Source organism: Mytilus galloprovincialis, chromosome 9, assembly GCF_965363235.1.
Source record: "Mytilus galloprovincialis chromosome 9, xbMytGall1.hap1.1, whole genome shotgun sequence".
Taxonomy (NCBI): Eukaryota; Metazoa; Mollusca; class Bivalvia; order Mytilida; family Mytilidae; genus Mytilus; species Mytilus galloprovincialis.
In genome coordinates this window covers 61027827-61040944 of record NC_134846.1, presented here as the reverse complement: position 1 = coordinate 61040944, position 13118 = coordinate 61027827, and the positions used below count along the sequence as shown (strand labels likewise).

The 13118-nt window shown below is 31.6% G+C and overlaps 2 protein-coding genes across 5 annotated transcripts in view; both read left to right on the top strand.

Moving 5' to 3' along the window:
- Nucleotides 1-3059, top strand: part of LOC143045515 (lethal(2) giant larvae protein homolog 1-like) — a 29376-nt gene extending 26317 nt beyond the window's left edge. For all 4 annotated transcript variants that reach the window (XM_076218075.1, XM_076218073.1, XM_076218074.1 and 1 more), the window contains one exon: nucleotides 1345-3059. In XM_076218075.1, the coding sequence (XP_076074190.1) occupies nucleotides 1345-1355 (11 nt within the window). In that variant the 3' untranslated portion in view covers nucleotides 1356-3059. The remainder of the gene's footprint in view (nucleotides 1-1344) is intronic.
- A 4159-nt stretch (nucleotides 3060-7218) lies between these two features.
- LOC143045514 (acetylcholine receptor subunit beta-type unc-29-like) lies at nucleotides 7219-8464 on the top strand. The gene has a single exon (XM_076218071.1). The coding sequence runs from the start codon at nucleotides 7226-7228 to the stop codon at nucleotides 8375-8377; it is 1152 nt and encodes a 383-aa protein (XP_076074186.1). The 5' UTR covers nucleotides 7219-7225; the 3' UTR covers nucleotides 8378-8464.
- The last annotated feature ends 4654 nt before the right edge of the window (nucleotides 8465-13118 follow it).

Below are 13118 nucleotides of genomic sequence, written 5' to 3'. Positions count from 1 at the left end.
TACATATGTAAAAATTGTAAGCTGGTTATTGTTAATCATATATATGTAAATATGGATATGCTGGAATTCTTCCACCACATGAGGAAGTTCATTATTTTTTTTCTTAATATGTAACTGAGTTTATGTTGTAGTGACTTTGAATTTTGTACAAGATTTGCTTTTGATAATTTGAAAGTTTTGTTCATTATAATTCATGTTGTTCTTTCAAACCTGAAAGGAGTGTCTTAAGAGAGCTTGTCACTCTTCCACCACATATTTCATTGTAAAAAAACAAATTATAACCTTAAAACTATTTGAACATTATATATGCACACAAACTAAGATAAAAATGTTCTCACTGCAGCAAGTATGAAATAATATTTTTCACTTGAGACAGTTATATTTATTTTGATATTAAAATTTAAACTGTCAAAGGTGGAGAAATATTGTATTGCATAAGATTCAGTGTTGGATATTGTTTCTTTAATTATTTTTAAAAGATATGGAAATAATTTTTATCTTTTGCCTAAAGATGTGTTATGTTATATGTTCTTGTCAAGAAGCATGGTCACCTTTTTTGGTGAATTAAGAATAGAAATTTCAGAAGAAAGCAAGCAATTTTGAAGTCATTATTGATTTATAACCAACAAGGAACTAAGATCAAATGAACCACATGTCAATTATAAAAAAAATCAATTAGTTAGAGAAAGTATAAATCAGCTAAGAATGAAGAGAAATATTATCATTATATGCTGTATTTTATATATTTAACCTTTTGTTACTGTGGATTCATTTATTTTTGTGGGTACCAATTTACATGAATTAGGGGAAACTTAAATGTTCAAGGATATGTATTTCCTGGTTTTACCAAAGTCTGCTTACAAGTATATAGAAATTTTGTTATTTGTTGATCATATAATTTCATGGTTCACCTATACCCACAAAATCCACAAAAATTGGTATCCAACGAATAATGCACAGTATTCCTTTTATACCAAAACATGCCTCTGTTTAAATTTGTATTTTTATGTCAAATCCCTTATTTTATAATTCTCATATCTGTTCCATCTATACTTTGCATTATACCTCTTAATATTTGTGGCATGTTATGTAGTATAAAATGGAACAATTATGCAGTCTTAGAGGTTGATTTTATGTGGCAATGTTTTTATTGATATTGCATTGACAACAATGACAGTGTTATACATATAAATGAATAACCTTGCAGATTTATTTTCAAAATTAGGAGGGGGCAAAATACATTTCATTGTACAAAATGCATGCAGACTTGGATACATAGCTTGAGTAATATTTTGAATAATATTCTATGCACCTATTTCACTTGAGAAACTTTTTCTGTTACAGGTAATAACTGATGTAAATGAAGTTCATGATAAAATAGTTGAATTGAAGATAACGGAAGATGATGCAGCTCTTGCAAAGAAAAATCTACAAGAAGCAGAACAGATAATTTCTACCGAGGCTCCAGTTGTCAGTTAGACTGTTAATGCTAAGACTTGCCTGTTAACATGGGACCAGAGATAAAATGGCAATAATTCACACTTGTATCATGGATAATTAAGGAAGAGAAATTTAACTATCACTATCTATGTTTAAGTTGTGCTTAAGCTTTTGTAAAGGGACAATTTTTGACTATTGTCAAGTTATTTTAAAAATCATTCCAAGATTATTAAACATATTTATGAAACTGCAACTGCTATTGTGTAATGTGAAACTGTGTGATTTCTTGTAACATGTTAAATGCTTAGCCTGAGTTTTGTGTCAGTGTTATTAAAAAAGTGTACATAGAAAAGGATAACACCTACATGTACTAAGTACTGCTTGAAGAAAAGACCTTTTGGTTTACAGAATATTTTATATTTCAGTCTTCCAAGCTCAACTGCATAATAAGTAGAAAAGAAAGATGTTTAAATTTTGTTATCTTAGATTTTTACATTATTTAGACATTTTATTGGGATAGGGATTAACTTGTGGTTGTGGTGTATTTTGTGTCAAGATTGAAACCAATACATTTAACTTTTTTCATACTAGTGCAATGTAGTATAGAATTTTTAAACATATTTTTTTTATTCCAAGCTTATTCTCAGACAAACATACAAAATTTTATAGGCATTACAAATTGCTGGCAAATTATTGCTACTTTCATTATCATGGGAAATATTAGGAAGAAAATATAAATTGACCTTTAAGGCATTATCATGGTATCTTGTGTAATAATTATTTTATGATTGTAAACTATGTATTGAAAAATATTAAATTTATTTAGTTAAAATTGTAAGCTACTTTGATATTTATCAAAATTGAATTAGTACTGAATGAATATTTAATGTTCAATATTATCATTTAATTATAATAAAGGTTGTACTTCCAATAATTTATATGATTATACCTTGCTTATAAATCTTCATGACATCTGTTCAAAAGTTTACTTTCAGTATTAAAATGAAAATTTATAGAGTATATAAAGCAGGACTATATTATTGAGTAATGAGATTTGAACATGAGTTAACTACCTTTGCTCTTATTTAGTACGGTGTAGAGCTTTTGTAAAAGTGAAGGATAATTTCTACATTTGTGAAATGTTTATATTGGTGTTTTTGATGAAATAGGTTGTGTACCAATTGAATAGTTATTTTAATCTTTGTTAAAATTAGATTTTTAAACAATCATGTGATTAAGAATTTTATATTTTTAAATCGCTTCAGTACGGTTTTTTCCTATGCATTTTATGATGGCTTTTTGTGTGTGTTAAGTTGAAAACTACATGTTTTATGTGCCTGTCTAAATATATGGTTGTTTCTTGTTGAAGTAGTGCAAAGAACAAGTTTTTGAAATTTTATGCATATTTCAGAAGAAAATGAAAACAGAAGAAAAATTATGATGAATATTTTTGTGATACATTATTAGATTAAGTTGACCATCATTTTAGACCAAAGAAAGCTATAGAGCTTTTAATGATCCATCCATTTTATTTTCATAAGAAAGCTTTTTTCATGATGTTTACCATGTACATGATATTGTATAGAAACATCTCACTACTAATAAAATGTATAAATTGTTTCAGTTTTCATTTCTTGTGCCTTTAAAAGTACCATACTACTGTTAAGTACACAAAGTACACCAAACATGTGTTTTGTCTATAAAACACTCATCAGTAATGCTTGAAACAAAAAGAGGTAATAAAAGACCAAATCAAGTCCATAGCATTAAGGACCTAATATTCTGAAAGGTTTTGGCAAATACAGCTCGAGTCATCTGTTCCTTAGTAATTGAACAATACTATGCATAATATAGATCTACAAAGAATATTAGCATCTATCCATAACACTAAATCAGTACATGTACAACAACAATAAAAAAAAAAAACACAAAAAATAAAGACACCAGCTTGAGGGGAAAGCATTTTAAAAAAAGAAAAAAATAATAATTCGTACTTGCAAATGAAGTAAAGAATAGTAAAGCCAAACATTATGATCGATTGGGTGTCATTTGCATTGCAAAGTGCAGTTAAGGGTTTTGATGTTTCAATCAACATTTGACTCCTGTAAAAATGTGTTTTGTCTTTAAAACCATTGAACCGGTGTTTATTAAAGGCAATATCAATTCACCCTTTATTAGAGTTTGAAGAAATTGCAAACTACAAAAAAATTATTAGCTGAAATAGGTAGAAGAACTGGATGCTTCATTCCTTCTAAGTTTTAGTCTGATATGTCAATTGTTTTTGACAACTTGTTGAAGCAAATCAGTAACAAATCTGCAGTCTGTCTGACTGCCACCTAACTTTTGATCTCGGATATTTTCCAACTGTTCACTATCATCACAAGTAATGGTAGAAAAATCATTGACACAAATTTCCTTATTCTGCTCCGAAAGTGTTGTGTGAGGATAATGTGACAGTATGTCAAAGTGAAACACCTAACACGATTCAATAGATAAGAAACAAATGTTTATTATTATGATTTTACTGGTTTCGTGTGAAAAAATGCATCAGAGTCGAGACATTTGATCAATAAAGTAACAAACATGAAATATTTGATTATTTATTGAAGAGCATTGATGACAAAATATTCCTAAAAGTTTTGCCAAATACAGCTAAGTTAACCTGAGGTAGAAAAGCCTTTAGTTAGTATTTCAAAATTCAAAATTTTGTTAACAGTTAATTTATAATTATGAACATATCAATGAAAACTCAAGTCAACACAGAAGTGCTGAGTACTGGGCTGGCGATACCCATTCCTATGAAAATTTTAAAAAAAATTAGAGGATGGTCTAAGAAATCAAACAAGACTGGGATCACAAATCTTGCTTTTCTAGCAAAACAATATGCCAAACATGGTAATATTTTATTCAAAGCACAAATATGTCGTCATTCACATCAAAAGCTAACCAAACCTTTAATCAGACTTACTCAGAATTGATATAGTGACGATGGGTCTTTGCATCGTAAATGAAACACTTATTCTAAAACCAGTTGTTCGCAGGGTAGCGTTATGTTCTCGTATAATTTAAACTGAGTTTTACTGTGCGTATTGCTATGTTTTTGTTTATTATACATTAGCTTGAGATATAAGGGAGGATTGCTATCTCATTAAACATGTTGAAACCTGCCGAATGATTGCACCTATCGGGATTCTCTGGCCTTTGATAGTCTTGTGTATGTATGGTTTTTTTTTAAATTATTTTGGTTCATTTATATGTTTTCGAGTTTATTGTGGCGTCGATTTTCGATGATATAAATCACGAATTTGATTAGTGGCCAGCTAAAGCCCTCCTCCCAATGGTGGCCTTAGACTGTATCCTGCTCTTAGTTCAGGTTGTTGTAAATTTGACACACACCACGTTTCCACTCTAATTTTTAAATGATAGAATACGATGTAAATAAAGGCAACAGTAGTATACCGCTGTTCGTAATTCATAGTTCGATTGAGAAAAATCCGGGTTACAAAATAAAACTGAGGAGGGAAACGCATCAACTATAAGAGGAGAACTACGACACAACATTAAAATAACACGCACAAAAACGAACTATAATACAACAATATTGGCCATTTTCCTGATTGTACAGGAAAATTTTAGAAACAAATGGTGGTTTGAACTTGGTTTTGTGTCATGCCAAACCTCCCGCTTTTATGGCAATGTTAAATATAACATAAAAATGACAGGACTACAATACAAATAAATGGGAGAACATATAGGACAGAGAAACGCACGAATAGTTTAAACATGTTTATTCATATTAATCCCTTTCCACTTTGAGGGTGCGAGTGCTGTCTTATTGCGGCATTAGCCTGCTCTTTTTCGAAATCTATAAGGGTGTCTTTAACGTGCAAGATATACGTCTCTCTCTTAACACGGGTCAGCCATTTAACACACGAATAATAGCTAACAAAAGGTACCAGGTTTAAAATTTAATACGCCAGATGTGCGTTTCGTCCACACAAGACTATAGTGCCTAACAAGATTTTGTGAGGTAGACAAAATTGACCTTAAAACGATCGTATTGACTTTTTTGCTCCAAAAATGGGTAGATCGGACATATTTTGACTTTATTTAATGACTACCTTAGTTTGGGATTAATTGTAATAAGCATGTTCCTATGAGACTGAAAAATGTTGTTTTTTTGTAAGATGAATAATAATTTTACCTGGCGTAGCCGTGTGTTAAGTGTATTTTGACATTTCTCTCCGAAAAATGACTTCTTGATTGGAATATACCGTCTTAATGGTAAACTTTTTCTGTTTTTCTCCGCAATTGACTATTAAAAAATAATCTATCTACTGTGTATTTGGAAAATTTTGTGAAAATAGGAGAATTGGCAATTCTTACCTTTCATACCTATACTTTCATTGATAAAACATAACATGGACTCATCCAGTGTCCAGCTTGAAGGTCATTTTAGTTATTGTCACATTCATGCACGTTCTGATTTAATAAATAGTCATGTATGTAAAGCATTAACAGTTTGAAGGTAAACTAATAATAACTTTACCCAATCAAATTGAAAATATTCAATAGCAATGACTGGTCCACATTATAATAAGTAATAGGGGTAAAATGGTTAGGGAGAAAATGTAAGATATTAAAAATTTCTTTTTTTGCAATAACGAATAAAAATTTTGCAACCAATTTGATATAATTTCATAAACATGTAGATCTGTATTAGAACAGTTTTTGGATCTTTCATTTATGTATTTAAGGCCATACAAAGTTTGGGCTTCAAAAGTCCACATAATTATTGACTTTATACAGAAAGTTTGTTCTTTTAAAACATAACATGTTTCAAAAACAATACGTTACTACAAAATAAAATCATTTCTCAAAACACTGCAAAATTTTTCATTTTGATTGGTACAAAAGTATTCTCATAAAGTGCGTTGAAATAAACAGTGGTATAGCAAACATCGAATTCCCTCACAAAATCTTGTTAGGCACTATAGTTTGGACAAAGACACATCGTATCATCCGGGATCATTCAATTCGTGATGGTGTCCGTTAATCATCTGAGTTACCGCGCTTTTTGAAATAAAGTATGTAAGTTTGAATAAAATAAATATATACATTTTGTTTTAAAAAAATACAATGTCTTCTAGCCCTAAAAATCATATTTAATTATATTTAACAGTGTTAGAGATTTTGTAGGACAAACACCCAGAGTTCTATAAGAAAAAGAAATAAATATATATAAATTGATTCTGATATATATAAGAGACAAAATCAAAATAAATCTTTAAGGACAAGAGGAAATTGCCTTAATCTGTAATTTTACATGAATTTTTCTAAACTTTGTGCATTAAATAGTTTTTTTTTTTCAATCATAGGGGTTGTTCAGACTCTGAAGCGATTTTTAAGTGACATATTGTTCAAAAGATGCATTTAGTGATAATAACCATGCTGTTCTTATGTAAATACATATCACGACACACTCATTCACTTGACCTTTGCTTAACCAACTCCATACCCATTAAAATGGTTATAATTCAACAGTAAATCCATATTTCTAAATTATCTATATGAATTTGTAACTTTTAAAACACAAAGTAATATTTACATTTAGAGATATCACATCCGTTACAAATGCATCCATATAAAACAAACCCATTAAATCTTTCGGGTACGCAAATACGAAAGCCATGATGTAATGGTCGATCAATCATTTTCTTGAAATTGTATTCAAATACGGCATTTCAATTTGTTTTGTTTTACAATGCAAAAGCTCGGACACAGCATGGGAATTATACAGCATCTAATATGTTTTTGCTGTATCTACTGTGTAATAGGAGATAATATATCAACCTATAGGGACCTGCATAATTTAGTATTTAAGGATTATGATGCAGAGATTCAACCTATGCCTACGGACAACGGCAAATTTAACATCAGTATAATTTTCCATTTGTTTGCCTTTAACAACTTTAACGAAGTAGATGGTGTATTATCTGTAGTAGGAGCTATTAGTTTTTTCTGGACAGATGAATCTCTAACATGGGACAAAGCATTGTATGATGGAATCGACCAAATAATTGTACCACAGTCAAAGGTATGGACCCCTAAAGTGATTCTTGTAAATAGTGCTGATACTCTAGCATGGATCGGGTCTGACTCATCGTTTAACGTTCGGGTTACCAACGATGGCAGACTTTCCTGGACACCCGGATCTGTGTTAAACGCCAAGTGCTCTGTAGATGTTCTTAAGTTTCCATTTGATTCTCATTCTTGTGAGTTGCTTCTCTCTGGATTTGGTTATCACGACACTCTCAGACTTAAACCAATCAGCGCAACTACCGAGAACTCGCATATTATTCTGAGTCAACTATGGGAGTTGGAAAGTACTTTGGTTGCAAATGATCTTGAACATGAAAGTTCATTTGAGGTAGTTATAAATTTCAAGAGAAAACCAGTTTATTACACTGTGTTGGTGTTTACACCCACCGCTGTTTTAGCTTTGCTTAATCCTTTGATATTTATGTTACCCATAGAATGTGGCGAACGGTTGTCTTTTGGGATGACTATTCTGTTATCCTACATGGTGTTTTTAACACTGGTGTCTGATAAACTTCCAACCACATCAAATCCGATGTCCTTCATGGTAATTTACATTATACTATTATTCGTGACCAGTGCATGCATAACTATGTGTAATATAATTAATATGAAGTTGTATTGGTCTGAAGAGTCGGAAGCGACAGGGATCCAGGGATGTTTTATCTCTATTTGCTCCAAATATCGCCAGAAGAGCTCTATTGTAGATGTGGGCGACAAAAAAAGGAAACCAGCAACCAAGGATTTTGTACGAATTCTTGATAAAATTTATGTTTTTTTCTTTTATACAATTATATTGATAATATTTATAGCTTATCTAACCGTTACAGCTTTATGATAGATGTAGAAGACGTTTTGATAATGAAGTAGAAATGCACTGTATACTAGCATGATTTGTTTCTTGAGTTAATATATATTTATTCTGCATCGTATTTTAGATTTTATTTATCGCAGATAGACACAAGGATAACCATAGGGCTACAACTACTTACGGAAAGCTTTATATTCCAGAGGGTAGAAAACCTGTTTGGATGATCCATACCTTGTATACAAATAATTCCTTATGTTATAGAGTTTTCATATGTTCAACGTCCTTGACCTCCTTGTCATGAACTGCTTAAAAAATATAGTTATTTTGCCGTATGATTTTTTTCACTAATTGTGAAAAATAGGATAGCTGTATCTGTAAGCGATAGGTCAACTATGACTTGTGTATGGCATGATAACTGTTATGTGTGCTTTTTTGTCTGATCTTACTTTAACCTCATTTGCATGGTTCGTTGGTCAAGGTTATTATGTTTTAATCCGTATCTCAGATCTCTTCATTAGTTTCGTTCCTCTCAAGCACTTTCTAGACCAACCGTCATCATGTAAGCTAAAATTCAAACTTATGAAAGTCGCGAATGTTTTATAAGACTTCAACACGTGAAGATGTATAGACTATGACCATACGTGACTTGAAACAATAGTCATTTTTTAAGGTCAACTTTGTCTGATTGGGTTAAAAAGCAAAAATCCACATAAACTTCTAATAGATCTATCAAAAGATAAAACACAAGAAACAAAACTATAATCTTATCATTAATTTTACCAAGTTAATGCAAAGATCCAATGAACAACTTTTATTTGTATGAGCTACTTACCGTTATCTTGATGATATATTTTCGTTAAATAATCAAGAATTTTCTCAATATACTGCGGAAATTTACCCCAAGGAACTTACTTTAAATAATCAAATTTATTCGGTAATAACTGTCCTTTCCTGGATTTAGATATTTCGGTTTTAAACGGGAAACTCCACACTAAAATTTACGACAAAAGAGACAATTTTTCGTTTCCTATTGTTAATTTTCCATTTTTAGATGGTGATGTTCTTTGGCACCATCCTACGGTGTTTATATTTCACAACTTGTTCGCTATGCCCGTGTCTGTTGTGACGTTTTTGATTTTAACGAACGCAACCTATGTATTACTGGTAAATTATTAAACCAGGGATATCGTTACCATAAATGACTTAAAACCTTTACTAAATTTTTCCATAGATATAAAGATTTGGTTTTGAAGTTTGGTTGTACCTGTAGAAAACTTATTTCAAACGGGATAGCACATCCTCATTTTTACGGAAATGTTGTTAATCGTGCCAGGAAATTTAGAAATGATCCATGTAAACTTGTCGCTCCTTTAAATAAACTTATTCTAAAAGGTTACCTATTCAACACTGTAATAAGATCATTGAATATTTTTTTTATTGGTATAAATATTGATTTTGTTATCAGTAAATTAAAAGCTAACTAAATATTCCTAGTATGTTATATGTATATACTTATTTATGGATCTACAATCTGTCGATACCTGCAACTTGGCATTGCACAAGGTCATGTTTTTCTCTGGCTGTTTATGACGTCTTTACACTAAATCCATTGGATGTTGGATGTGTACGGATTGATAGTTTAGTCTTAGTTGCATGATATTTTTATTAGTTGTTAGTGGTTTTGAACTAGCTGTCAGATAACTGCGAGTACTTTCAGATTTGTTCATTGTGTCTTTTTGTGTCGGGATGTATAAGTACCGGGCCACGTCCACTTGTATTTTTGTCCATCTGATGAGTTAAGCCTTTTTCAACTGATTTTATAGTTCGTTCTTATGTTGTACTGTTATACCACTGTCCCAGGTTAGGGGGAGGGTTGGGATCCCGCTAACATGTTTAACTCCGCCACATTATTTATGGATGTGCCTGTCCCAAGTCAGGAACCTGTAATTCAGTGGTTGTCGTTTGCTTATGTGTTACATATTTGTTTTTCGTTATTTTTTTTATATAAATAAGGCCGTTAGTTTTCTCGTTTGAATTGTTTTACATTGTCTTATCGGGGCCTTTTATGGCTGACTATGCGGTATGGGCTTTGCTCATTGTTGAAGGCCGTACGGTGACCTATAGTGTTAATGTCTGTGTCATTTTGGTCTTTTGCGGATAGTTGTCTCATTGGCAATCATACCACATCTTCTTTTTTATATTTGAAAACGACATCATAATTCATATACCAGCAAGTCACTATATCCGTTGCAAAATTTGACCGATTTGTGATATCAAATTCTTTAACATAATACTTTTTAAAGTAAATTAAATCGATTGAACTACAAAACGATTTGTTGAAAAAAAATTCCACGTGTATGTTTCTAGGCTAATAGGCGTGGTAATAAACCCTTTTGCAGTAACAAAATAATACAGTTATAAGTACGCCGGTTTTTTTTGCATGTCATCTTTTGTATCATGTATTATATATATCTACGCATATAAAGTGTTGCACGTGTATTGGATTTCCATACGGATTAGCTTTTTTTTTTATTCTTCTAATCCTTTTTCTAGTTGTAAACAATTTATAAAATCAGATTACTGTTATTCAGTATAACCACAATTAAAATAGCTATAATATCTGGTATAGTTATATGTCTTATTTTCATCCTTCTATGATAATATGCATTTCATAAATTGAATCAACTTTCAATGATAACCAACATAATATTAAATTCTGACAAAATATCAATTAAGATTAATTTACTTTACATTAATTATAATAACAAAAACTTTCAATCCGATCCCCCTTCTACTTCATGACAATATTCCTTCTTCAAAATTAGTATCAGATTTTTTTAAAAAACATCACACCCTCCCTCAGAGTCAAATGATCGTTTCCTTCTGTATTATACGATTGTCATTCGGTAAATCTAGAAATAATAATCATAAAACAATAAATAACGATGGTCATGTTTCGATCTGATCGTGAAAGATCAGACATCGAATCGTGAATGTAAAGGGCAATTCAACTTCGATAAAAACCGTTATCAAGAGATGAAACAAGTATCTTTTTTTAATGTGCCAAAATGAATTCAGCATATTTCCTCAATAATACCGTGAGCACAGTAACGAAATGTCAAATACAGTACTTTTGTTGAAAACACAAAATGCGCACATTTGTGTTTGTAGCAGATAAGTGTTGTTCCGTTGTTTTCATTTTACAGTTGATGTGTTCTCCTCAATTTCGGTTTATGACCCGGATTCGCTTCAGTTAAATCGACCTATGACTATTAATCAGTGGTATACTACTGTTGCATTTATTTATAACTTAATGCGAAGAATGAACAAAGCAAACCATTCACGTGTTGATTTTTTCATGGTCGCATTCCAACGCATCAACTGCATCTAAAACTAAACTGTCAGTGTGTCAAAAGGTACTGAAAATTTAATTTGTTTTTCTCCTGAAGGATGTTAAGATTATGTAATTACATGTTTGGTTGAAGCCTCAATTGTGGTACGTTGCGAGTTCGATCAACGGTTTGGTCGGTAAATTTATTATTTGTGTTCTATCCCTAATTGTAGCAACTTCGACTGTCTTGTTTTGTGTGCATGTAATGCAAGCGACGCTATAATACATGCCAACACACCAGATTTCGCCCACGTTGTAGATAATATTATTTTTCAGGACTTTGGTATCACGGTTCGTATCTTCGAAATAGATAAGCACGTAAACTGATGCTATCCTTTACGTCTAACACTCAACACTAAGCAAAATAAGCCAATAATACCTATTTCTGGAGCAGCACATATGTCTTGTTTCGTTGATATATCTTCTGGGAACTGTTAATACCTTACGAATTCTAAAGTTGTAGACTAGTACAATATTTTGACATTGCATAGAATTAAAACATTAAATCAAGAAATGCAATTTTGTTATCTTTCATTTAACCAATCAAAGATAACCAACTATGGGTTTAAAGTGTCTTGTACCAAATCAGGAATACGGCAGTCGTTATAGTCCGTTTTTATGTATGTTGGGGTTTGTTATTATTGCAGTTCAGTATTTCTGTAGTACTGTTGTTTTCCTCTAATAAGTAGTTAATGTGTTTCCCTCAGTTAGAATGTAACTCGGATTTGTAATCTCTCAATCGATTTATGACTTTTGAGCAGTAGTATACTACTGTTGCCTTTAACTATCACTAAATCGGTAATTCAATTCTTTTTATGCACATTTCCCCATAGCGTTATTCTCTCGTTAAAAATCGTACAATTTATTTATACATTCCTGTAACCAATTGGTTGTCTTTGTAACTTAAATCAAGCCATTTGTATTGTATTTTGTACTTTCCCAGGCTTGTATTTCCTATCATGATTTCCTTGATAGAGGATTGCTGCTAATTAAACCAAGAGTTCCAAAGGGTGAATTTGAAATCATCCCTTCGTAAATTTTACGGACGCCATCACGAGTTGGTTGACCGTTATGGAATAACCGTTTCACAGAGGATATCGGATATGTTCTTTATGTAGTATCTACAAAACCCGTCCCTTTTCACGAATGTGACCTACCGAGTTAGACTGCTTACCAGATTTGTAATAACATAAGCAACACGACGGGTGCCACATGTGAAGCAGGCTCTGCCTACCCTTCCAGAGCACTTGAGATCACCCCCAGTTTTTGTTTTTGTTTTCGTTTCTGTGTGTGTTACATTTTAACGTTGCGTCGTTTGTTTTCTCTTATTTTTGAGTGTAATTTCACATTGCGATAAGACGTGTCACGGTACTTGTC